Here is a 27,735-nt window from a genome sequence, read left to right on the forward strand (position 1 = left end):
TGAAACGTGATATTCCAAGCATAGCTCTTTCTATTCTTCTTTGGGAGACCTGAATAGCGTTCTCATCTTGTTTGCGTAGGGCCCAGGTCTCTGAGGCATATGTTAATGCAAGCTTTATTTATTTATTGCACTTACAAATTCAGATTTCCAATTACTGTGTTTTGATTTTTTGACATGTACTTTAAAATGACATACGTTTATAATTTTCTTCAGGTTTAAGGATACAAAGGCCATAGAAAGTTCTTTTTATACTTCGCTGAAAAATACAGTAATATGATTCTTCAAAAATTTAGTTAAGAAAATCCTAGAGTATTTAGGAGGATTCATAAAATCATCTACTTTTTTCCCCCTCCAAGGGAAGATATTACATCATTGATTACATTTTTGTGGTGATAAAATTATTCAGATTGTTGTCTCCCAAATTTTGGTAAGTTCTGATTTTCTTGAAATTTGTCAATTTTACGTTTATAAAAATACTGGTGCAAAATTTAGAGAACTTTTTTTAGTTCATCCAATCTTTATTGTTTTAGTAATTATATACCCTTTTATACTTCAATTATATAATCCTTCTTCTGGTTCACTATCTGATCTTTTCATGGAATCAACATTTAACGTTTTTGTTCCTCTATGCATTTTATCTTTGCTATTTCGATTATTCTCCTTATTTTCTTTATTCCAGGATTCTTGTTCTACTTTAAGATAAATGAACATTTATCTATCTCTGTTTTCACTTGCTCAGACAGTGGCGTGGCATCTTTGAAGATACCATTAGCTTCAATGTCATGGAGGGTTTTGCCAACTTTGTCTTCAATGTACCTTATGGTTTCTGGTCTGATGTTGAGGTCTTAATCCATTTTGATCTTACTTTTGTACATGGTGTTAGGCAGAGTTCTGAGCCCACTTTTTTGCATGTAGCCGTCCAGTGTTGCCAGCACAATTTGTTAAAGAGATTTTCCTTACTCCACTTCACATTACTTGCACCTTTATCAAAGATTAGATGATCATATGATTGAGGGGAGATGTCAGTGCATTCAACCCTGTTCCATTGGTCTGCAGTTCTGCCTTTGTTCCAATACCATGCTGTTTTAATTATTACTGCTTTGTAGTACAGTTTGAAGTTCGGGAGGTTGATTCCTCCCATTTTCTTTTTCCCAAGAATTGCTTTAGCTATTCGTGGGGGCTTATTGTTCCATATAAATTTCAGGAGTGTTTGCTCCATTTCTTTGAAGAATATCGTGGGTATCCTTATAGGGATTGCATTGAATTTATACAATGCTTTCGGTAGTATTGCCATTTTGACAATGGGTCAAAAAAAAGATATCTCCCGACACATGAGCAGGGGATATCTTTCCATTTCCTCATGTCCTCTTTTATTTCTTGAAGTAGCGTTTTGTAGTTTTCTTTGTACAGGTCCTGGGGGTGGGGGGGATATTATCCATGGTGGTGGAAAATGGGCACTGGTGGAGGGATGGGTATCTGATCATTGTATAATCAAACCCAAGCACAAAAAACTGTAAATCTACAACTGTACCTCATGGTGTTTCACTAATAAAAAAAAATTTAAAAAAAAGTTAAATAAAATAGAAGATAATGGAATGGAAAAAAAAAAGATAAATGAACAATTCCTACAGTTTGTTTTTCTCTTTTCTTGTCTTTATAATAAAAATAAATTTCTTTTAAATAAGTAACACTGAATCCCGTTATTTATTATATTTAGTCATTATAGGATTTCATCCTATAACTTGTGCTTTTCATCTCTACCTCTTACATGCCTTTTATTCATTCATTGAATTTGAGTTGATTTTCAAAGATGCTTTTCAATGCCTTTACTTCTCTTATATCGCCACCCTTTTGTCCTACTCCACGCATCAGGTTTTCAGAATGTACACTCGCGGGTAGGGTGTTTGCCTTGCACATGGCCGACCTGGGTTCAATTCCTCCATCCCTCTCGGAGAGCCCAGCAAGCTACCGAGATTATCCTGCCCACACAGCAGAGCCTGGCAAGCTCCCCATGGCATATCCAATATGCCAAAAATAGTAACAAATCTCACAACGAAGACATTACTGGTGCCCACTCGAGTAAATCAATGAACAACGGGAGGACAGTGATACAGTGCTACTATAGTCTAGTAGCAGTTATCCTTGAAATGTCCTTATACAAATTTATTTATTTTTTAATTAATGTACAAGTACTACTATTTATTCAGCCACTGATTAAGCTGATTGAATTGGGCATGAACTCCACATTACTTTTTTATTTTATTATATTACTGTGAGATAGGGCTACGAAGCTTTCATGTTTGAGATTCAGTCATACGAAGATAGAACACCCATCCCTCCACCAGTGCACATTTTCCATCACCAATGTCCCAAGTATCTCCCCCCGCTTCCATCTTCACCCTGCCTCTATGACAGACAATTTTCCCTATATCCTCTCTCTAATTTTGGGCGTTAAGTTTTGCTCAAATTTTCCGACCACCATTCAAGCCTATGTAAATTTCTAGATTGTAAACGGTTGGGTTTCATACATCTCTGTATGGCACTAATCCACTTTGGGATTCAACTGGGAGTCGCCGGGCCAGGGCTGTTGGTGCGCTAAGATGACGTCCAGAGGCAAACTGTGGGCCTGATGGCCAGTCTCTGGGCAAGTGGGGGCCCAGGGAGGGACAGCCCAGATCCTCTGCTGCCATGCGGCCTGGAGATTTAGTCCTGAATCCGCATACCTTGGCCTTGCTTGTGGAAGCTCTTGGTCACCGGGATTCCATATGGAGTAGGCGGGAGACTGCACCTGCTCCATCTGGGATGCCCGGGTGATACTGGCTTGGTATGGGGCCCGGAGAGATCTCCGGTGCTGTGGTATCTTCTGGGACTTGCCTGTTTCTCTGGGCCACAGCTGTTGGTACACTAAGATCCACATTAAAAATTTTCAGCAGATTATATCTTGGTGAGGTCAATCCTGAGACAGGGAGTCAGGCTTGGGATATGGTGGCAATTTTGGATTGTGGAAGCAAGCGGCTGCCAGGGGCTCTGCTTGGGTGGGCACAAGCCAACCCGTCCTCTTCATTTTACTGCAGTCTGTTCAGCCATGTATGGGCCAAGCTTAACTGTGGCTTTTGGTCTCTTTCGAGATTTATTTAGGGGTCTCTGGGGCAAGGTCGATGGTAGAGCTTACAGGGAGGTGCTGGAATTGGGGGTGACTGCCAGTGCTTCCATATGTATTGGGAAGTGGTTGGGAAGTGGGGGAGGTAGCCCATCCCAACTCTGAGTGAGCTGGTATAGCTGAGTTGGAGGTGGTTTGTGGGTATGGCTCCCACATATCTAATTTTTGGACGTTTAACTTCTTGGTAAACTTGGTTCCAAGTGGTTGGGGTCTGGCCAAAGGCACAGTGGCAATTTTGCGGTATCAGGAAGCCTGAAGGCACCATCAGGCTGCTGATGCACTTGCCCTTCAGGTACAAGTTGACTTGTTGGTGGCACCATACCCCCTCCTCATATGAATTTAATTTGTTACCTTTGAGCAATTAAAAACAGACTTTTTACTCAAATAGCTTATGAGTTTCAAGTATGTATATTTTTATTTATCCTATTCTTAATATGCTGCAAAAATTTTTATTCAACATAGAAGTTGCAAATATTTTTATTCTTGTTTATCCCTATTTATAATAACCTTGGGTATTTCCCTTAAATTCAAAATCCAAATGTCCAAGTGCTTATTTACAACTTATTTTTTTAGCTGGCATGGAAAACGTCACTAAAGTGTTCCTAATTCTTAGTCCTTTCCCCTTCTCCATGGCACTAACATTTACCAGACACAGAGACCAAAAATCCAATCCAGATGGATTCTTCATTTTCCTTGATTCCAGCACTCTTCAGCCTATTATTAATAATAATACTCAATTCAATCTATTTACTCAGTTCAAGTCTAATTACTCAACTCTAGTAACAATCACTTTTCTTTTTCTTCTTTGTTTTTTGGGTGACACCCATTTGTGCTCCTGGAGGTCCTTAAGAATCCATTTGTGGTGGTGGAGATCAAATCAACTCAGGTTAGTCTCATGCAAGCAAATGCACTACCCACTGAGGTCCTCTTTTTCCTGTTTGCTTCTGAGATAAACCAGTGGTGCTCAGACCACTCCTGACTGTGTGATGGGGTAATTCCTGGCACTGCTCAGAGGAATCTCCATAATTGCAGGGGATCCAATCAGTCTTGGCCATATGCAAGTGCCTTAGAGACGCCTATATTAGCTTTTGGCTCTCTACTTAGAATCTAAGTTTGAATTTTTCCCTCAGAAAAATTTACCAAAATAGATCCCAATAAAGATAAAAATTAGAACTAATTAACATAGGGAAAAGTAATCAAAGGATACACTTGCCTGAAAATAAAACAGTAAGCCTAGAGATTTTCATAAGCAAAAACAGCCTTTAGAGGAATAATCTATCTAAAGTCCCTAAAGATATAAACCATTTAAAAATACGCTATTCAAACAAGCAAGAACAAACATTTTTTAAAAGGCATGGTCTATTAGCAACACAAGTGCCAGACTATAATAGAGTCACTGTATTTATGTATCTCAATATAAAAATTCATTGTAAAATATTAACAAACAGAATCCAGTAGCTCATTAAAACAGTAACAAAGCCTAAGAATGTAATATTGGCCTCATCTCAAGAAGCAAGGATAGCTGAAAATTATGAAATGTAAAAACACAATCTTTCTCATGGTCATGAGTTCAATATTGAAAGACATTATCATCCATTCTTATTACAAAGATGGGAACAAAGTTCAACAGACTTTCTGTAAGAGATCTATGAAATGGAAACAAAGTATATTTAAGGGGTTCTGTTTTGGGTGAGGAGCGCTGGGTCGCACGGGAGGTGCTTGGGACTTGCTTCTGGCTGAGCCAAGCAAGGCAAGTGTCCCTCCTGCCGTGTGTTCACTCAGGCTCTTCAGTGGTGTTTTCCGTTTAAGTGGCCTATTTATGAGATGGCTCTAAGGGTCTGAGCCCTTGCTGGAGACAATGCCCAGTTATACAGGTAAGGCGTGGGAAAGTGGTGCTGTGTGGCTTCTCTCTGCGGGCTGCCACCTCTTCCTGCTAAACCAAGCTGTGCTGAGAGCGCCACACCCACTTACTAGCATTCAGCCCATGGCTACACCAACAGAGCTGAGTAACTGCATACAAAACCCCACGTGTCTACTATCTGGCCTCTCACAGTCTTAAGTCTGACAAATAGGGCTTTCCCGTTAAAGTTAGGAAAGCAAAGATGTTTAACAGCAACACTGGAGGTACCAGCCAAGTAACTAGACAGTAATACTAAAGCTGTTCACTTTTCCCACTATTCCTGTGAATGATCGCTACTTGCCACTAAGGAGTTTTCCCTTCTCCTTTGCCATATTGATACCCAAGTCATAGAGAAATGCAGCTCTAATTTCTGCATACCTAACTCCACTAAGTTAATATTTTCAATGCTCATGTTTTCTTTAACAAAGCAAAATCAAAATGTTTAAAATATCATAACAAAATGCACAGAAATTACCTGCGTTTTCAATTTCTTACAAAATACCAAAAACATAATAAAAATACCTGAAGCGGGCCAGAGAAATCATATAGCAAGAAGGGTACTTGCCTTAAATATGGCTAAGCTAGGTCAACCCCTAGCACTTCACAGACCACTTCATTTCCCTCAGACCTGCCAGGATTGACCTCTGAGCACACAGCCAGGAATAAATCCTGAGCACAGCTGGGTGTGGCCCCAAAAGAAAACAAAATCTGAAGAGTCTGCGGGTCTGATATAGTGCTTGTAAATGCAGTTAATAGCATGCCCTACATTCTAATGTAATGTATACTGTTCTTTTTTCTTTTTGAGTTTGGGGACATACCTGGCTTTGCTCAGGGGTTGCTCCTGGCTCTGCACTCAGGAATTACTCCTAGTGGTACATGGGGCAACCACATGGGATGCCAGGGATTGAATCACATGCAAGGCAAACATACTGCCCACTATGTTATCATTCCAGCCCCTTGCATACAGTTCATACACAACATTTAGAAAGAACAAAGAACACGATTCAACTCACCCCTCCTGAAGCGATAACCCCTGGTTTTCCTCCTCAGGACCACTGCTCTCACTCTGTAACTCAGGTTCATTCTCATCCTTTCCAGGCAGAGTCTCCCAGCTCTCATCACTTGAGGACTGATCTTTTTCTGTACCAGAAAATCTATGAGGCAAAGAAGTAGACCACTCGCCATCACTACATTCTGAACTGCAATTGAGAACAGAAACAAAACAGGCCGTCATTAAGTGCTCATTCACTCATCACCTGAAATTTTAATCAGCTACCAAGTTCCTACATAATGTTTAGAATATTTTTAAAACACAAAAATATTCAGAAGAATATAGCTTTTCAAACATATAAAACATGGTAATTTATGGACTATATCAATTTATTATTTTCTTCACTAAACAACTGCATGATGCCTCAATATAAGTTCTCCTTATTTTAGACATACTGCTGCATTAAAATGAATCATAATTTGGTAATCATAAATACTACCCATAGTAAACCACAAACTACTTATTTGAACTAAAATATATTTAAATATACATTGATAACTAATGACAGATCTGATATAGAACATTGGATTTCCACTATTACCATGTTTTTAAAAACCTAAATATTTTTTCCTTGTTTTTCTACAAACGGAAGTGGATTCAAATTCTTAAGAACAAAAACACTGTCAAACAAACTGTCAAACACTGTCTTCCCGTTGTTCATCGATTTGCTCGAGCGGGACTAGTAACGTCTCCATTTTGAGACTTGTTGTTACTGTGTTTGGCATATCGAATACATCACGAGTAGCTTGCCAGGCTCTCCGAGAGGGGCGGAAGAATCGAATCCGGCTCGGCCGGGCTGGCTGTGAGCAAGGCAAACGCCCTACCACTGTGCTACTGCTCCAGCCCAGAACAAAAAACACTACAAAATTAATAAAGTCATCATGTAGGAATTTACAAACACAAAGTAAACCTCAATTCAGGAAAATACCTAGGATAGGAACCAAAAGGCCTATGGTAAGTAAGGCTAATGGAGAATCTCAAAAAATAAGTTACTTTTGGTCATACTTCAGCAAATTTGGTTACATTTAACTACTGTTAGTCTTCAGGAACTAGTCATACCAAAGACTAGCATATTACTTACTTATCAATGCTGAAAATAAGTTTTAAAAGACCCTTCAACTAGATCAACAATTCTGCTTAAGAATTCTCTGAAAGATTTCCCTTTGAACACTGCATTTTGGGATGGCAAATAAAACTCAGTTTATGTTTTTGAAAGAGAAGTTTCTACTTCCTTTCCTGAATGTTTTATTTGTGATCTCGAGACAAAATGTTTCGTCCTTCCGAGGCATAGGAACCCAGGGTCAAGCTGCTATCAACAAAGCAGCAGCACAAGCTGTGATTTGACTGTCAGAGGAATTTAAAAAAAAAAATAAAGTCAACTTCAATTTAGATCAAGTAAAAAACTGCAGGGTTCCAGGTGACACAGCCCCCTCAAGGCACAAGGAAGGTGCTGCTTCACTAAGGGAGATGCCCAACCTGCTTATTATCAGTGCTCCATGACCTGAAGAACGATGGAAGTTCATCATATATCTGCATTCATGTCAAAATTTTGACACAGGCAATATGAATCTGGGTAGAGGGGGTCACACTCGGAGGTCAAGGCTTACTTCTAGCTCACTTCTGGCTTGAGGATCACTCCTGGCGAAGTTCAGGGGACCACAGGGGGTGCCAGGGCTCTAACTCAGGTCAGCCATGTACTGCTACTGCTCTAGCCTCACACACAGGAAAACATTTTTAATAAAATGAATGAGTTACATTTCGTGACTATAGTTTCTCAAAATCAAATGTAAATTACCAACTTCAACTGTGACATTTCTTTAACTATTAGCTATGATTTCTCTATTTGTTGCATGGTAAATTAAGGGGAGGCGGCCACACCCAGCTGTGCTCAGGGCTTACTCCTGGCTCTGTGCTGACAGGGTTGGACCACACATGGCTGTGCTGGAACCATCCTGGCTCTGTGCTCGGGGGACCATCCTGGCAGTGCTGGAGACCACACCAGTGTCAGGAATCCAAGTGTTGGCAGGATGCAAAGTGCTTTACCTGATGTCTCTACTACTTTTCTAGTCCCAAGCTTGTAGAAATGTTTAACATATCTATTTGTAAGAAAAATCATGTTTAAAACATTCCACTCAGTAAAATCATGCTCAGAAAGATAACATAACAATTCTGAACTTTTGGGGAAAGAAATTAACAATGCAATTATCTCCAAATTTCAGCATAGAAGACAATTTATATTCCCAAAACAATAAACTGATATCAAGGATTTGCATCGGTTGACAGTCAACTGATAAGTTGGAAAATATGGAAAATACGGATTTGGAAAATATGGCCCTTTGGAAAATATGGCCCTTCTACTTGTATTTTTATTTTGTTAAGTAGTTTGTGAGTTAAAAAAATGGGGGAGAGGGCACTGTTTACATGCTTAGGTTTTTTTAAAAATTTTTTTTGCGTTTTGGGTCACACCTGGCAATGGACAGGTGTTACTCCTGGATCTTCACTCAGGAATTACTTCTGGCGGTGTTCGGGGGACCATATGGGATGTAGGGAATCGAATCCGGGTCAGCCACGTGCAAGGCAAATGCCATACCCGCTGTGCTACCGCTCCGGCCCTTACATACTTAATTTTGATGTTGCCTCTTTGTCAAACTGAATTATTTGGCTGAAGAAATATTTGTAAGAAACAGCTTACAAATTGTGGCCTAGATTATTATGTATATAAAATGTGCTCATGTGCCTAATGTAACAGCAATCTGTATAAGTGAAAAACTGTATCCCAGCACTGACCACTATACTAAGCTTTCATAACTAACTGCTCACTTACATTTTGAATTTTTATAATGAAATTCACTTACCACATAAATTTCTTTCTTAATTTTCTATTTGCTAATAGCATTACTCTTCATGTAGGAAGCAAAACACTTATCCTTCTGCCTCTTACAAACTGCCCACACAATTTCTTTTTAGCTTAACTTATCCAATATAATGTTCATATCCTAGTTCCTCTACCTCCATCTTCCATTTAAAAAAAAATTCTGATTCAAATGCTATCTCCAAAACTGAACTTCTGTAATTACTACCTGGTGTTCCTAAATTTACTCTTTTAACTTAACAATGCATTCTAAACATCACATTTTCCATTTATATCAAATAAAAGTAACAATTTCAATGTTTATAAAACTTACAATAAAAATAAAGCCATGTTGAAAGCTTCAAGGATTCTTTTCCCTAGAGCAGAATGTCACAAACTTAAACTTAAGTCCTTTCCCTTGTGCCATCACAATTTTCACTGCTGCACTATATTAACATTGTATGTCAAATACCAGGTAAGGAATACAGGTTTCAGATTCCAGAGTCAGTCTGTCCGAACCTGGACCAAGTGCTTACTATTTGTGAAAAAGTCACATAACTGGGAGCCCTTATCACCTCACAAGCTAGGAGCATATGATAACAATACTTACGGAGATCAATTTGTACAAAATTGATCAATTCTGAGATTAGTCTCTCAGATCAGTCTGTATAAAACTTTCTAACGGTGTCCACTAAATATGCCATTAGCAACTATTATCTTTACAAAAATTGTTCCACTCAAATACACTCTCTCTTCAAAATAATAAACAGTCATATTCAATGTGTTAGTTATATTTTCCAAAGTCTCCTTTAAATAAGTAACAATAAAAACCAAAAGCCGTGTTGCACTGTTCTTATTTTGTAGGACACTGGCGTAGAGAACCAGCTGACACTTTAAGTGGCCTTTGTGATGTTTGCCATCTGTCCAGATCTGAGTCTACCCCACACCCCTCTCCCGAGCCACGCATGGCCAGGCCTCCGCCAGAGCCATCTCCCCTCCTGGACAAGCCAACTCAGTTCCAATACCTCACCCAAGGCAAGTACACTGCTTCTAGGTTCTCAGTAACTTTGTGGGCTAGACTTCTTATTTGACCCCTTGACCAAGTCCCAGGTGCTCTGTGATGGTGCAGAGAAATGCAGTCAGTTCCTCAGAACTACAAGGGCTAGACAGCTACAAGGTTTGTCGGATGCTAGCAGTTTACATTCAACAGCTCTTTAATATGTGTTTGGGGAATTAGCACAGACTGGTGATATCTATCTATCTATCTATCTATCTATCTATCTATCTATCTATAGCACTGTAGCACTGTCCTTCTGTTGTTCATAGATTTGCTAGAGCGGGCCCAGTAATGTCTCCATTGTGAGGCTTCTGTTACTGTGCTTGGCATATCGAATACATCACAGGTAACTTGCCAGGCTTTGCCGTATAGGCGAGATACTCTTGGTAGCTTGCCAGGCTCTCCGAGAGGGACGGAGGAATCGAACCCGGCTAAGCCGGGTGGGACACATGCAAGGCAAATGCCCTACCACTGTGCTATATGTCACATATATAAATACACACATAAAGAATTTCCTATTAATATTTCACTTTGGACATTATCTATTACAAATTTCAAACATAATTCCTTACTAATCTGTAGCCCTAAAAGTCTAAAGTGGATCTAGGGGCTAATTAAAGGGAACTACAGAACTATGATTAAGATGTTCTACTATAATAAAAAAAAAAACCCTAAAAACCAAAGTTCTACTGTAGGCAACTACTTTACTGATGAAATGAAGATCTATATTTAAGAACAGGTTAAAGTTCCATTTGTAATGGTCTCTTTTTCATCCCGGATGGTAGAAGATTGACTGCTATGAGCAAGCTTTAAAATAAGCCAGATCTGGGTCAGGATTCTGATTCAGAAGTTATCAACAAAACATAAGCCATGGCAACCAACCTCACTTTTCCTCATCTATAAGACAAGGATATCAATATTTACTTTTCTGTTCTACAGTGATCACTTAATCACTTAACTTCCCGATAGTCGTGGATTTGCTCGAGCGGGCGCCAGTAACGTCTACATTTGTCCCTGTCGCGTGCTACTGTAGTCCAATGGCATCTGTTCGCTCCGGGAACATGAAGGGCCCCAAACCGATCGTTCATGATCTTGACGAAGAAGTCTGACCATCTGGTAGGTGGGCGGCCACGCGGTCTTTTGACATCCCGTGGAATCCAGTCGGTAACAGCTCTAGTCCAGCGGTCGTCTTTAAATCTCATTACGTGACCAGCCCATCTGATTTTCGACACCTTGGCAAATGAGACAGCGTCCCTGATTCTTGATCGTCGACGGATGTCAGAACTTCGGATTCTTTCTCTCATTTGAGTGAAACGTGATATTCCAAGCATAGCTCTTTCTATTCTTCTTTGGGAGACCTCAATAGCGTTCTCATCCTGTTTGCGTAGGGCCCAGGTCTCTGTGGCATATGTTAATGCAGGAAGAACAGTGGAATCAAAGAGATGTGCCCGGAGCCGGAGGTTCTTCGTCCTCTTAGCTATTTCTTCGACGTTCTTGAAGGCATTCCAAGCCGCTCTCTTCCTCCTGCGCAGCTCGGGTGCCAGGTCATTTCTCATGTTGACCTCTCGACCTAGGTACACATAGCTGTTGCATTCGGAGATGGTCGTTCTGATGAGAGCAAATGGGGCGTCAGGAACGAGGCTGTTTCTCATAAACATTGTCTTTGTAAGATTCAGCTGTAGTCCTACCTTTCCACACTCACGGTCAAAGTCGGCCAGCATTTGTGCCGCTTGGCTGATGTTTGGTGTTATTAAAACAATGTCATCAGCAAAGCGGAGGTGGTGTAGTTGCCCACCATCTATCTTCACTCCCATTCCTTCCATTCCAGTCGTCGCATGATGTTCTCGAGGGTAGCACTGAAGAGTTTCAGTGAAATGGTATCACCCTGCCGCACCCCTCTCTTGACATCAACGATCACTTTTTTGTAGAATGGTGAGATCCTGGTAGTGAATCCGCAATACAGCTCACGGAGGATCCTGATGTATTGGGCTTGAATGCCCTGATTGGCTAGGGCTTCAATGACTGCTTCAGTCTCAACAGAATCAAAGGCCTTCTTTAAATCAATGAATGTTAAACAGAGCGGCATCTTGAACTCCCGAGAAACCTCAATGAGCTTGGTTATCATGTGGATATGGTTGATGGTGCTGAATCCTTTGCGGAACCCGGCTTGCTCGCATGGTTCTCCTTCATCTAGTGTTCTGTCAATCCTATTTAGGATGACTCGAGTGAACAACTTGTAGATGACAGACAGTAGGCAGATCGGGCGATAGTTGCCAATGTCATGGATGTCTCCCTTCTTGAACAATAGTACGGTCCTGCTGGTTTTCCATTGGGACGGAACCTTGCATTCAGACAGGTAGCGAGTGAAGACCCGAGCCAGTGTATTGATGAGTACTGATGGCAGGTTTTTTAGGTGTTCAGGTCTGATCTTGTCTGGGCCGGGTGCTGTTTGTTTCTTTACCAACGAAATGGCGTGTCGGATTTCGGAAGGGAGAACATTGGGAACGACATATCCATCCTGTGGAATTTGGTATGTGGACATGGCTGTCGAAGAGATCTGAGTAGAAGTCATGGATAATCTTCTCCATTGCCGTTCTGGAGGATGTGTTGGATCCATCAGGACGTCGGAGGGCAGTCATCTTGGTCTTATAGTTGGCGAAGGACAGGCGGACGTTACGAATACTTTTCCCGGCTTCTGCCGCATCTACCAGTACTTCTGCTCTTCTCTCTTTGAGGTCTTCCTTGATTGCATCTCTGCACTGCTTTGCGAGCTCAGACGTTAGCTTGCGGTTGCCTGAGGCATGCGCCAAACCACGCTGGCGAATTAGCTCAAGAGTTTTCGAAGATAGGCGATTTTTTGTGGCTATCTCTCTCTTGGCGTTCCTCGCACATTCATGGAGGTGCTGAACCAGTCGATCGTATTCCTCGTCAATGTTGTCAATAATGGCATCTTCCCATGTTGCCGCAATAGTACCAAAGAGTTCCCAGTTGGTGGTCATTCTGGGAGTTCTCTTTTTGAACTTTGCAGCACTTTCTCCCCGCTCTGTGAAGTGTAATTTTGCACGAAGGAGACGGTGGTCTGATCCCGTTCGAAATTTTGGGACAACAGCGACATCAGTCAGGCAAAACCGTCGATTGAATATGATGTGGTCTATTTCCTTGTGGAATCGTCCACTGGGAGACTCCCATGTCCATCGTTTAGATTCTGCCTTCTGGAACTGTGAGTTACAATGAATGGTCTTGGTCGACATGATAAACTCAGACAGTCTCTCACCCTGTTCGTCCCATTCTAGGCCATGGGGCCTGATGTGAAGTTCTTCAGCTGATCTTCTCGGTCCTATCTTGGCATTAAAATCACCCACAATGATCTTGTAGAAGGTGTGGTCTTCTTTATAGAACTTCTCTAGCTCCATGTAGAACTTCTCGATTTCTCTTTCATCATAATGAGATATTGGTGCGTAGACAAGGAAGATAGAAACTGCAGGCAGTGAGCCACATCTATTCAAATGTAAATGTCCGATTTGGGTTGTTAGGCATTTGAATGAATCAATGATAGTCAATGAATACCACAGATAGAATGAGCTGCATAGTTTTGGCAACAGAATAAAGGGAGAAGCTATTTCTTTCATCATATATATATGTATATATATATGCTGTCTGCTTAGATATTTCAATTTTTCGATTGGTTTTCCTACCAGCATATCATACTCCTTTCGCTACCAAGGTAAACTGATTCTACATCCACTGATTTGCTTTATTTAACGGAAATATTAGCCTTGTGTTCACCCAATCAACTGTACTTTCTGTCTGTCTTTGTATTACAGGTCAGCAAAATTATGCATGCCTTGGTTCATGAATGAAACCTGAGCCCAGCCTACTCTGTACAGGCAAGAAGGCTAAGAACATTGTCTTGGTATTTTTAAATTGCTGTAAGTGCCAATACAATACCCTGGATTTTGCCCTCTGGTTAACAAAGCCTATAATATATATTATCTGGTCATCCTTTAAGAAAATGGGTAATGAGAAAAGTTAACTGGCTGTGAACAACAGTAGGTTGCTGCGAACATTAAGAAACACAATATTCTGGGGGTTTGTTTTCAAAGTGGTTGGTAAGGGTTGACAGTACAGGAATAAGAGCAAGATACAGAACATTTATCCTTAAAAGTGCTAAAAAGAAACAGGCTAAGTACAGAGAAAATGAGATCAAGTGAATATCTTTCAAAACTTACCCAAAAATTGCTTTTTAACACATTAAGAATTAAAAAAAAAACTTTCTTTTGGTACACGGGACTGAAATATATGTAACTTTATAAAAAAATTTTAAGGTGGTAGATATAAATGAGACATAAAACAAAACTATTAAGTAAAAAGCAACCTGCTAATCCCTGAACCCACCAAGGAATTTATTTGTCTGGCTTTCAGGTATTTGTCACACTGTCACTGTCACTGTCCTCCCATTGTTCATCGATTTGCTCGAGCAGGCCCAGTAACGTCTCCATTGGAGACTTTGTTGTTACTGTGTTTGGCATATCGAATACATCTAGGCCTAAACTATACAGTAATTCAGAGAAAAGTAAGATTTTAGAAAATTTCATCTCTAACTTACTGAAGATCCAAAGCTCTTTCTGAATTTTATTGAAAATAATCTGGATGGAAATTATGCTCAAATATCATATAATCCTAACTTTTCAAAGATACTATACTGGATGTAGGAAATCTGGGACATTTCACTACCACTAACTGTGAAAGAAAGATATGACTGAAAGTTATTCAAGTATGTTAGGGCTGTACAATACAGTAATTAAGGTCGAGGAGGCTGGGCTTTTTCAACTGCACCTGCCTACCAGCATTTTCCTGTCTTTTCTCTTAAATCAGTTTATTTTAATCTGCAACACCCTAGTATACCCAAGAAACAAATCTACGTTTCTTACTCCTAAACATCTACAGATCTATGAACTTGAAAGGCAACATTTTGCTAACAAAACAAAACAAAACCCCCAAACAACACTGTAAGTGCATGTACTTTAAGACCTTCGCTTTGAAGGGTTATATGTAGGTACTTTGTTTGCTGTGATATGTAAGGAGATCATAAGAGTTATTTTTCCTTCATGCCTCCCGAGGGAAAGGAACTTAACTTCAGCCTTGTGAAAATAAGGCTGGTGGCCCCCTGGAACAGGGAACACTCCCATCCACATGCAGTGAGCCCAGGAAATAAAGTCAGACATCAAGGGGGGATTTCATTATCATTATTTAATGTATCAAACTGAAATCAACTGAAAGACTCATCAACTAGGACCAGATGTTGCTTTCATGTCTCAATACCCCCATCAGCAACAACAAAACTGTCCTGATGTTTTACCTTAGGTAAGATATTTTACCTCCTAGGCAAGATTAAGGCCGAACGAGAGGAGAGTTGAAAGGATGCCCCAGAGCCAGAGAACAGGTCTGGAGATGATAACTTCTCAACAGTCAGAGCCAAGATCAGAACGTGCTGCCGTGGAGGAAGGTTCTTTCAAGCTTACCATCTTGTCCTTAGTTACCGCGGTTCAGGGTACACTTCAAAAGAGCAGGGTGTTAACCTTATCTCTCTAGTCTAATTCAAAGTCTGGTAATTATATGCTGCCTATTAAAATTACCCTTGCAGTTCTAATTTAATAAGGTGGTGCTCAGTTCCTGTCAAATAACTCGGAGCATCCCTACCAGCTGCAATGCTTATTTCAGAGAGAACAATATTTCGGATGTGAGTAAGTGATCATTTAAATTTTTTTCAGGGAAGAAATGGGTCATGTATTCATTAAAATATTTTCCACTTATAAAGAATACAGAAACTATATTAAAGTGTCAAATTTCCTATACCATAAAATGTCATGGTGAATTTTAATTATTGTCCTGGTAAGAGTTCTATTTGTAGGTACTATAATAAAAATATAACATAAAAACTCAAGAATATCATCTTTCAGTTTTACAGAGCAAAAAAAAAAAATTGCATCAAAGCAGTTTTTATACTTTCCTTCTAAAGATATTTATGGAAAAGTGTGTAAGTTTCCCCATTTTTCTAAACTGTCTGTGTCAGAACTGAGCAGGACTACAGACAAACATCAAGAGGATGAACACACAGCAAATGAAAGCAAATAGGAGTGTAAGAACAGTAACTTTTCATACCTTAGCTGTCACCATATTAAAGGTCCTTTAATGTTTTAACTAGGATCCTCAGTGGGGAGCAAGGGTAGAAGAACTAGAAATAGAAGTACAGAAATAGAGCAACTCCTCAAACTTGTTTAGAAGAGCAAAACGAGCCCTAAAACAGATCTTAAAGCATATACATCTGATACATATATATCATATGTATGTGAAAATCAGAATCTTCCCAGGTTTCTGATTTCTTTCTAGGAAGCATTATTCCTAAGAATTTGTTCAGTGATGAGGCTCTGAAAGAAAACCATACAAAACATTTCTAAGTGGGGTATCTTGGGGGTGGGGGACTTCCCTGGAGGCACTTCCCAGAGATTCCTGGTCAGGGGCCAGCAGGGCCTGAGAGCACGCTGCTCTTGGGCTGCACATGATGCCAGGGATGGAACCCAGCTCAGCCACCTGGGAATCACATACCTCACCACCGCACCATAGCTTTGGCCATCAGTGTGTATTACAGAATGCTTCAGAGGACAGAGCAACAATACAGTGGTCAAGGCACCTGCCATACACAGCTGATCACCATCTGGTATCCCAAATCAGCCAGGATTGATCCCTAAATGCAGAGCCAGGAGGAAGTCCTGAGTACCAGATGTGGCCAAAACACCAAAAAGAATGCTTCAAATTCAGTTCCATATCTTGAACATAGCACTATAGCACTGTCCTGTTGTTCATCGATTTGCTCGAGCAGGCACCAATAACGTCTCCATTGTGAGACTTGTTGTTACTGCTTTTGGCATATCAAATATGCCCTGGGGAGTTTGCAGGTGAGATACTCTCATAGCTTGCCGGGCTCTCTGAGAAGGGCAGAGGAATAGAACCCAGGTCGACGGCGTGCAAAGCAAACACTCACTGTGCTATCACTCCAGCCCATCTTAAGCATAACTCAACTAAAGATTTCTAAGTTAAAACATTACTAAAAAGTTAAAAAGAAAGATTTGTGGGCGAGAGAGACAGTACAGCATGTAAGTTCCTGTCCTGCACAGGGCTAACCAGGGCTCTATGCCTATCACCCTTGACAGGAGTGATTACTGAGCACTGTTAGATGTTCCCTCCCTGCCCCCCCCCCCCCCAAAATTCTACTGCTTAAAATTTTGACATTATTACTTAAGGGGGTTAAAAAAAAAACCCCTAAGTCCAGAGAGATAGCTCAAAGTCTGGAGCGTGTAATTTGCACGTAAGTGGCCCATGTTCGATTTCTGGCAACATATGATCTCCTGATACCACTGAGCAAAATTTATTGGAAAAAAATCAACTTAAAAGTCAAGAGTCAAGACTGCCCTTTCTCTTGAAGGCAGCAAAAATGATATGATCCATTCATTAGATGTTATCAAACATGGTGTTTGATATTTGTTTAAAAACAATTCTTTTTTCACTTGTGTGTCCACAAATGGAGAAGGCAAAAATGTTTTTCTTCAAAGAAAGCAAAAATATAACTGGAAAACAAATTATCCTTACATTTTCTATAAGATCAATTACCTACACCATGCTTGTTGTAATTTTTCTAGGGGGGAAGAGGTTGAAAATGCCCAGAAGTGCTCAGGACTTACTCCTCATTCTGTGCTCACAAAGAACTAGGTCAACTGCTTCTTAGGCAAGCAAGGGCCTTACCTGCTCTACTTTTTCTGCAATGTGTGTGATTTGTTCTACTAGGCATCTAGAAGTACAACAGAAGTTCATCGTCCAATCTAATAATCGTTAGTGTGTGCTGAATGTTTGGGGATTTATATACTTTTCCAGGAGATTTAGAAATAACGAACTCCCAATGAAGTCCAAGCAAGCACCCAAGTACTGCAGCACATTCAGATCTCAGATTTGCCACCTCAAGTACATAAACATTAATTCAGGTTTTGCTGCCAATGCCCACTATTCTGTAACTTTGTGGAGTTTAGGGAAAAGTTTATGATCTAACCTGAAAAAAATTAGAAATAAAGCAGGCAAAAACATTATACTTAGTTTTAAAGAGGGCACATAAATATTGCCTGATAACCCTTTAAGTTTTATAAATTCAAAGTGACAAAGAAATTTTATTCCAGTTCTTTGTTATGTATAACTACATCACAGAAACACTTTATAGGTACAAAGAACATCATGTATATTTAATACATTATATGAAATGAAATAAACAAATGCATTAATACTCAAAATGGTAATTTTCTTGCTTTCTATTAGCTAGTTAAAATATTCTAGAGCTGGGGCGGGAGCGATAGAACAGCAGTAAGGCAGTTGCCTTGCACATAGCCTATCAGGGTTGAACTCCCAGAAATATACTCCCCTGAGCCCACCAGGTATGATCCCTGAGTGCAGAGCCAGAAGGAAGCCCTGAGCACTGCTGGGTGTGGCTCAAAAATAATAAACAAACAAAATTTAAATACTCCAGAATAATTTATACAAGTTAATGAACAGTTATTGAGCACTTCTGGGGATAATAAACTTGTTAAGAATGATAAATGAAAGCTTCGTTTTTGGGGTGGTGAAAATTTTTTGTCAGCAGTTGGACAAAAATTGTTTCTCTCTTCTTCCTGTTGTCTTACAGGTCTTAAAAAAATAAATCTGTCAAAAGAACCAGAATGCTCTTAATACAAAAAATAATCTGTATATTGACACTCTTGAGAAGAGTACCCTAGGGGCAGCAGAGAGCACAGGGCCAGGTGCTGCCCGCGTGCAGCAGGCCACTATGCCATGCCCCACACCACCAGGAGACCGGGCACAGCACACAAGTCAGCCCTGCACAATGCCAGGTGTGACCCCAAAACAGAACAGAAAATAAGTGAGCAACAGTGATAAAGAAAAGAGTTAGGTAATATGTAAATATTCAATGCAACTGCAGTTAGTAATTTTTAACCCTAGAAACTCAGACTATTTTAGGTGGAATTGCTAATGAAAAATAAGTAAAATTTTTTTTAAATAAAGTGACTGCAAAAGTAAAGGCAAGAAAAAGAAGCCTGCAAGGACAATAAATATTTTCTGTGATCGGACTCAAGTGACAGTACAGCAGATAGGGCTCATGCCTTGCACACGGCCAACCCAGGTTCAATCCCCAGCACAACTTATGGTCCCCTTGCACCTGCCAGGAAAGATCCTGAGTGCAGAGCCAGGAGGAAGCCCTGAGCACTGCCAGGTGTGGCCCCCAAACAAAACAAAACAAAATTTCTGTCTCTCATAATCATATTTTAAATCCATAATGGCTTAGCATAGAATTTTTAAAAAATACAATAAATCCTTACCTGCATTTCATTAACTGAAATAACCATGTACTGAAATAGTATCTGTAACCTTTTGTAAGTCATTATCTGAACTTGTAATTCTGTAAAATCCTATAATACCACAAAGAAAGTTTCCTGTACTAATGAATCATTTATATGCATGGTAAGCACTCAATGAATCATATCTGATTAAGTCAAAATATGTAAGTACCTGCCCACATAGCAGTAACAACACCTTTATCTGAACAGCATGTGAACACTTACCTGTTTAAAGATTAAGATTAAGATTAAATTTAAGATTAAGTCCCTGCCCACAAAGCAGTAAGGACACCTTTGTCCAATAGAAGGAGAACCCTTACCTGCTTCAAGATTAAGTTTAAGATTAAGATTAGGGAGTATGGTGTTGCCAGCAGGTCAACCTGTACTTGTGGGGCGAGTGCATCAACAGCCTGATGGTAACTTCAGACTTTAAGATACCCCAAAATTGCTGCTGCGCCTTTGGCCAGACCCCAACAACTGGAGCCAAGTTTACCAAGAAATTAAACGGCCAAAAGTTAAGTATGTGGGAGACACACCCACAAGCCACCTCCAGCTCAGCTATATAAGCTCATTTATTGGCCTTATTTTAGTGACCCATAAATCTCGAAAGAGATCAAAAGATGTAGTTAGGGCCTGTATTGCAGGGACAGACGGGAACCCGTGACTGAGAGCTCCAGGCTCGCTTGGATCAGGACTGGGCCTCCTCCCCGCAGGTGCCCAGTTTTCCAGTAGTTTGGCAGTCACACCCACAAACTGTCCCAAGCAATGTGTAATCATGTCAATGGCCAAGACCCAGAGATTATAAACTAATGCTCCTAGAAGAGAGTGCTGCAGAATGCCCTGACCCTGTGCCAGGCCGTCTTCACTGGGGCACCTGGGAGGGGAGTGGATTGAGTTTCCCTCCCTGCCCCAAGCAGAACCCCGGCAGACGAAAACCTCCAGAACCCAACCACCACTATGCACAAGGCCACTCTCATATGGGATGAACATCACCAGAGAGCGGACCAGCAGAAAAACTCAGGTATGTGGGAACCCGTGACTGAGATCTCTAAACTTACTCGGAATGGAACTGGGCCTCCTCTCCCCAGGTCCCCAGTTTTCCAGCAGCTTGGAAGTCACACCCACAAACTGCCCTGGTGCCATGTAATCACATCAACTGCCAAGACCCAGAGACTATAAACTAAAGCTCCCGGAAGAGAATGGCACATAATTTCCTGGACATTATATTCTATCCATAACAAGTAATCCAAAACAAATCGTCTAGCATTGCCTTTTCGAAAGTTTTGAGTGGTGGTGAGACTGGTGTCAAAATAGCGAATGTAACCAAAGTAAAGAAAGAGAAAGTATGGGGGAAATTGTCTAGGAACAGGCAGGGGAAGGGTTGGGACAAGGGTGAGGGGCGGAATACTGGGGATTTTGGTGGTGGAAAATGTGCACTGGTGAAGGGATGGGTGTTTGATGACTGTATGACCAAAGCTCAAACATGAAAGCGTTGTAACTGTATCTCACAGTAAATCAAAAAAAAGGGGGGAGGGGGGAGATAATAATAAAATAATAAAATTAACATTCAGAATAGAATTAAACAAAAGTAACGTGGAGTCCATGCCCAATTCAATCAGCTTAATTAATGGTTGAATAAATAGCAGTACTCCTACATTAATAATAATAATAATAATAATAATAATAATAATAATAATAAAGAATAAGATTAAAGATTAAGTCCCTGCCCACAAAGCAGTAACAACACCTTTGTCCGAACAGCACGTGTTCAGAGAAAACCCTCACCTGTCTTCATCTTTGTCATAGAGCTGGTAGTAATCTCCACAGCCATTCCAAAAGGCACTATCCGCGGCATCTGGCCTTCCTGCTGTGGCTCCACTGTCTGTTTCCCGGGATGTCGCCCTTGCATAGGGTGGGTCCAAGAACATACACTCATGGTCTCCATCGTAGTCATCACACTTAATCAGGAGGTCATCCGAAGTGTTCTCCTCCACTTCCAAAGCCTCCCTCCACTTCTGAACACTTCTCTGATTGGCTTCATGCCTATTGAAACCTGATTCTTGATCCACCTGGCTTGAACTTACCACTTTTCTAACCTTGGGCCTCACCACCTGTTCCGGAGAACGGCCCTGGTTCCTGGCCCTATCTCTGGAATTTTGTTCACTTTTACTATGAACCAGCACACAGGCTAAATCTTCCGATAAATGTTCTCTCTGTCTCTCCTGGCTAATATGATTCTGCTGTTTCTTTTCAACAATCTCATCTCCAGAATAGGACATCTGAAATTCCTGACTGCTCTGATGGACTAACTCAGGACCTTTAGTAGAACTTTTCACTATAGGTGCTGAATCTAATTCTTCAAGCTCATCTCTGATTTCACAGTTAAAAAAAGGAACTGGTAGTGACAGACCAGCGTATCCTTCCACTTTTCCATTTTCCAACCCAAACACCGTATTACCTGATGCTTCCTGACATCTCTCACCTTCCACCACTTCTGTGGAAAGCTGAAGATGGTCAGTATCCTCTCCATGTCTGCTCTCTGGAACATAAGAATCAGTATGAACCAATGGAACTCCATTTTCATCACCTGAGGCATGACAACCTCCTAGGGAATACGCTCCCTCAGAGTGATGATGGAGATTCATATTTCTTCCTAAGGACTCCCTGCCTTCCTCACTACAGAGCATGGCTGCAAAGGGAGGACTGCTCTCCCTGAACTGACTCAATGCTGAATCACAAACTGGAATTTTCGTTCCATTTTTCTCTGATAAAGTGTCACTGGGTAAAGAATGATGATCTTGATCCACTGGACTGCAACCTTCATAAAGAGTAAAAGAAAACATATTTGGAGGGATTGATTGAGATAAAATGTTATTTACTAGTAATTAAGTGGAAGGCACACACTTCCCTGAGAATACGCAGGAATGTCATTCTCCTCCCTAGCTTAACTAAGAGGGTAAATTGGTTACCTATGAGCTTATTTCTGCCTCTCAGTACCTCTCTCAACTGAGCTTCTCCCTCACATCTCTTCTCATGTTTCCCAACTAAATCCTACTTATTGAAACATTCTCCAAAAGACATAAAAGGAGAGGCTAATGAGAATTTCCACAATGAGAAGCAGAAAAGAAACTATACTACTCTCCAATTGCCAGGATACACAATTCAAACTTAAGATTCTTCTATTTCATGAAGGTAAAAATAAATATGATGGTTTCATGAAGGTAAAAATAAATATGATGGAAGTAATTATGATAGGAAAAATACGATAAAATAGGTTAGCAACTTAACAGAAATGTTTCTATTGTGACTTGATGTTAAGTCTCCAGATATGCAGCAGATATCACTTCCCAAAATGGTCTGCTATAACACTGCTCTAGCCATGACATGACTTTAGCTTTGTTATTACTAATATTGACAACCAAAAAGTCAGTCTGCTGATTCTTTTTGCTATATTGTCAGAATTCTGATACAAGACTAGTATCAGATCTGTTCTATAAATTACATTAAGTACAAGTAATTCAACACAAAATGAAGACATATGAAATTTGTTGGAACTTTATATACTATTGAAAAGTGAAGATCAACTGTATTCCACAAATCACTTTGTAACTGAATCAGTTAATAATTTAGATTCTTGTTTATAATGACAGCAAAAAATTACAATCATCAAATTTGTTCCAGACAAGAGGAAGACAATGCAACTCAAGAAAATGGTAATTATAGTACATGGATATCAGCAAAGTAACTTTTCAAATCACTTAATAATTAAGAAATATTAATTGAATAGCAAGCATCATTTGGAATTTATATAAAATACCTCTACAAATTATTCATGCTATTTATATAAAATACCTCTACAAATTATTCATGCTAAATTAGAGACACAATTAAAATAACAAAATAAAGGTATATGAACATAATATGCTAGGAAAATATACTTGATTCACATTTAATATAATTTTGATTAAAAGGTGAAGATTTCCTCTGGTGAAATTTATGACAATATAATCATTACCATGTCATAACCAGCTAGATTCTATTTTCTGTAAGATTAAGTGTATACCACTTACAATATTTGTTTTTACAAACAGAATTTCTTGATAGGAAATGCATACTCATGCAGCCAACTATCACAAGATTGGTTCCTACATACTTTTTATCAGCCCGTAAGTACTTTCACACTGCATACCTGAGGAACCTTCCTTTGGAACATCATCAAGTTCCAACACTTCATAGTCATCACCAGCCCGACCCAAACTCCTTTCATGCCTAGTCATACACGGCTTAAAGCTGACATATGCATGTCTTCTTCCATATCTCCTGCCTGTAATTGTTTGATAGCCTCCTGCTGGTTTGGGCCAGGCAGCTTTGCTGAATTCTTGATCCATTGCTGAAAATAAAAAATAATTAAAATGTTGGAGTGGCATTTAACAACGGTTGTCTTCATTCTAGTGATGGGGGTGTGGGGGGTGGGAAGGAGGTGGGGGTAGGGGATATTCATATTTTGACAGTAATTTGCTGAATAGTGAGTTAGGAACATACAGAGTAACTTAAAACATGCATGGTTGGAGAGATAGGAGTTCAGTCCCTGGCATTACATATGGTTCCCTGAGCACCACCTCAGTGAGCTCTGAGCAGCTCCAGGTGTGGCCCCACACCTCCCCACCATGCCTGTACCAGCACCCCCCCACCCCCCCAAAAAAACCTACAACGAAATATGTTTCGAGACTTATGCTTAAGACTTTATTTTGTTTTCTTGCTTGTTTTTTGTTTTGGGGCCATATCCAGCAGTGCTCAGGGGCCCACACGCATGGTGCAAGAGATGCATGCTGGGTCCACATACTCAAGGCAAGGGCCATAATCCCTTTACTATCTCCATGATTTCTTAAAGGTATTTTTGAGTATAAATAAATTATGTATCTTTTAACGTTAATGCCCCTAAAGTAGTTCAGACAAACGTCATTAAAGATAAAAAAAAAATCCTCTAATTTATTTATAAAGTATCTGAATAGATGTTCAAACACATTTATTGAGTAAATTACTAGAACAGAACATGATATAATGGTTTCAATTACATTAAGAATCTTTTTTTTTTCTTTTTCCTTTTTTGGGTCACACCCAGCGATGCACAGGGGTTACTCCTGGCTCATGCACTCAGGAATCACTCCTGGCAAGGCTCAGGGGACCATAGGGGATGCTGGAAATCGAACCTGGGTCGGCCGCGTGCAAGGCAAACGCCCTATCCACTGTGCTATTGCTCCAGCCCCCCAATTACATTAAGAATCTTAACAAAGAATTTCTTTATATGACTATCATTAAGGATAAATGGACTACACTACATCAGATATCAAAAATTAGGGTCAGATAAAATTCCCCAAAAGAAAACAATCATGAGCCTCATCAAATATAAGATACTCTACCCACCAATGAAACATATTAGGAACATCAAAATTAGAATTTCCTGAATAGAAGTTTTGATGCTATGGGATGCAGAGGAGTAAACAGTAGCTTGCGCGCGCGCACACACACACACACACACACACACACACACACACATTTGCTAAGTCAATTTCTGTATTATGTATACAACATAGGAACTAAACAAAACATATTTCAAAGTATATGGAATAGTCAATGAATGAAAGTTTCTTTGGTTTTTAAATTAAAACAAGAAACAATTGCTTCCAAGCATTAATAAAACAAAACCACATGTTTAAAACATACAATATTAAATTTCATTGTATGTTGAAATAACTACAACCTTGTGAAGTAGGTATGCATTCTATTTCCGAAACCACAATTAACAATAAAATTAAATATTTAAATAACTTGCAAATAATCCCATATTAAGACTTCAGAACCAATCTCTTTAATAATCTACTAGAGAGGCAGAGTCAAAATGGACAGTACAGTAAAAGCTCTTTTCCAGAATTTCTGTTTTTAATCTTACTATGGCAGACAGGGTGGATGGGCTGCATTTGGCAGTGCTCAGAGGCTACTACTAGCTCTGGGCTTAGGGAACACTTCTGGTCATGCCCAGGCACCGCACGTGGTGTTGGGGTTTAAACCTGTGTCTACTGATGCACAGCAAGCACTTTCACCCTTGTACTCTCTCTCCAGTACTATAGATCAGAACAAGAAATCAAGCATATAGAAATATTCATTGTGTGGGTTAAGACTGTCCCTCACTTTCGGTGCCTGTCACACAGGGTTCTGAGGGGGGTTCTCTGGGCATGAGGAGGTCCGCATGCAGAGCAGAAGTCACACACACCCGTTTCTTACCTGCTTGCTCTTTCTCTGTGTACTGTGACATATATGGCAGCTTTCAGATGCCCCGTCAGTGAAATTATGGATCTGATTTAGTCCCACTGATGCGCTGAAGAAGTTGTAAGAGAATTCTACAAAAAAATCATGAGTTAGCAAACACAAAACAAATATCACAGAACTAATGTTTCTCCTGGCAAAGCTCTTAGTCTCATAAAAGGTTTAAAAGTTGATCGAACAAATCAAAAAACCTTAAAGCCATCAAGACAGCTATTGGAAAACACATTTGCATCTTCTCTTGAAAAACCTACCAATAATAATGCAAGGTGCATGAAAATAAGGGAAAACCCCCAGACAAAGTGTGTTCTGTTACCAACTACTTGGGAAACTGCATTTTACTACTACTTGTTTCTCCACGATGCAGTATTGTTCCTTTAGGCATGATACTGTTCAAAGAAGTAACACTGAAAATGTGATTCTTTCGCTGCTCCGAGGTGGTTAGACCAGGGCTCATCTGCACCCATCCCTGCTCCCCAGGCTACATTCTTCATGACTGTCAATCTGTCCTGATAACTTGAGTCTCCAGTAACAAATCTATCAAAAAGAGAGAAACTACAATTTACCTTTAACTATGAAGGCCATCTGTTTTGAAATTAATTCATTCACTATTTCAAAAGCTGCAACTTGTGCTTTAAAAACATTTTAGTAAGGGCTAAGTTTTTTTTTAATAGCTTTTTACACTTAAACACATGAACTACTGCTAATTGCCTATTGAACTACTGCTAATTGCCTATCATCACTGAAATCTATAAGTTGACATTTCTGCAAATGAGTTTAACTTTATGCTATCTCACCACGGACAGCTGCACAAATACATTAACACACCTCAAGGTACACACACACATACACACACACAGACACACACACTCATTCATATGAATGATAAATGAAGCATCAAGCTCCCGAACATATTTTGCCTGCTGCTTTTTCAGAAAAACAATACTCAATGCCCTATCTTCATTAAGCGAGTATAGAGAAATGACAGAAAGTATCCCCCTGCCCCCAACTCTACCTGGGACAACTAAACTCTCTTGGATTGCACCACCCATACACACACCTCAGGGCTGGAGCGATAGCACAGCGGTAGGGCGTTTGCCTTACAAGTTGTAGGCCAACACGGCCGACCCGAGTTCGATTCCTCCACCCCTCTCGGAGAGCCCGGTAAGCTACCAAGAGTATTCCATATGCCAAACACAGTAACAACAAAGTCTCCAATGGAGATGTTACTGGGCCCGCTCGAGCAAATCGATGATCAACGGGAGGACCTTTACCTTACCTTATACACACACCTCAGAGTTATCAAGCCCCCCCTACCCCACCAAACACCTGGGTAAGACAGCTCAGTTATCTAAATCAAATCAGACTGCTGGTGCGGGCAATAGTAAAGCAGTACAGAGATCTCTCCAAAAATAGGAACAGAACCCCCATACGACCTAACCGAACTGCTTCCTGGCATCTTTCTACAAACCACGCAAACATTAATTAGAGAGAACATGTGAAATATGCACACCTATGTTCACTGCTGCAATTAGGACAGAAGCCTAACTACAGAAACCACCCAATGCCTAACTATGGATGGAAGACTCAAGAAATTGAAGCACACCGACTCATACTATAAAAATATAAAGCTCTAAAATAATCATGTGATTTGCTGCAACATGTATAGCAACCAAAGGATATCATGCTGAGTAAAAGCAGCTGGAAAAATAGGGATCCACAGAATGAACTTTTTCTGATGAGGGACTTAAAGGGCCCAAGGTAACACAAAGGGAGAACTGATCCACACAAATGAGTTTGGAGAAGGCGGTTTGAACAGAGAGACACGAAGGCCCTTGAGAGAGGGAGGGCAAATGCTGATGATAAGCATGGCACTGGAAATACTGACCAGAAACCATCATTAACAGTATTGTCAATCATAGACAGAAGCACAGTAAAAACATTTTTAAGAAGAGATTACA

The 27,735-nt window shown here is 40.2% G+C and overlaps 1 protein-coding gene across 2 annotated transcripts in view; it reads right to left on the minus strand.

The window, feature by feature from the left end:
• The window catches only part of PJA2 (praja ring finger ubiquitin ligase 2), an 81,679-nt gene that overhangs the window by 27,571 nt on the left and 26,373 nt on the right, over window positions 1-27,735 (minus strand). The window contains exons 2-5 of one of the 2 annotated variants that reach the window (XM_056139017.1): window positions 25,736-25,851; window positions 23,643-23,843; window positions 21,239-22,271; window positions 6,074-6,259 (exon numbers count right to left, since the gene is read on the minus strand). In XM_056139017.1, coding sequence (XP_055994992.1) covers window positions 6,074-6,259; window positions 21,239-22,271; window positions 23,643-23,843; window positions 25,736-25,766 — 1,451 coding nt within the window. In that variant the 5' untranslated portion in view covers window positions 25,767-25,851. The remainder of the gene's footprint in view (window positions 1-6,073; window positions 6,260-21,238; window positions 22,272-23,642; window positions 23,844-25,735; window positions 25,852-27,735) is intronic. The other variant, XM_056139018.1, reaches the window with a different exon arrangement.

Source organism: Sorex fumeus, unplaced genomic scaffold (assembly GCF_029834395.1).
Source record: "Sorex fumeus unplaced genomic scaffold, SorFum_2.1 ptg000131l, whole genome shotgun sequence".
Taxonomy (NCBI): Eukaryota; Metazoa; Chordata; class Mammalia; order Eulipotyphla; family Soricidae; genus Sorex; species Sorex fumeus.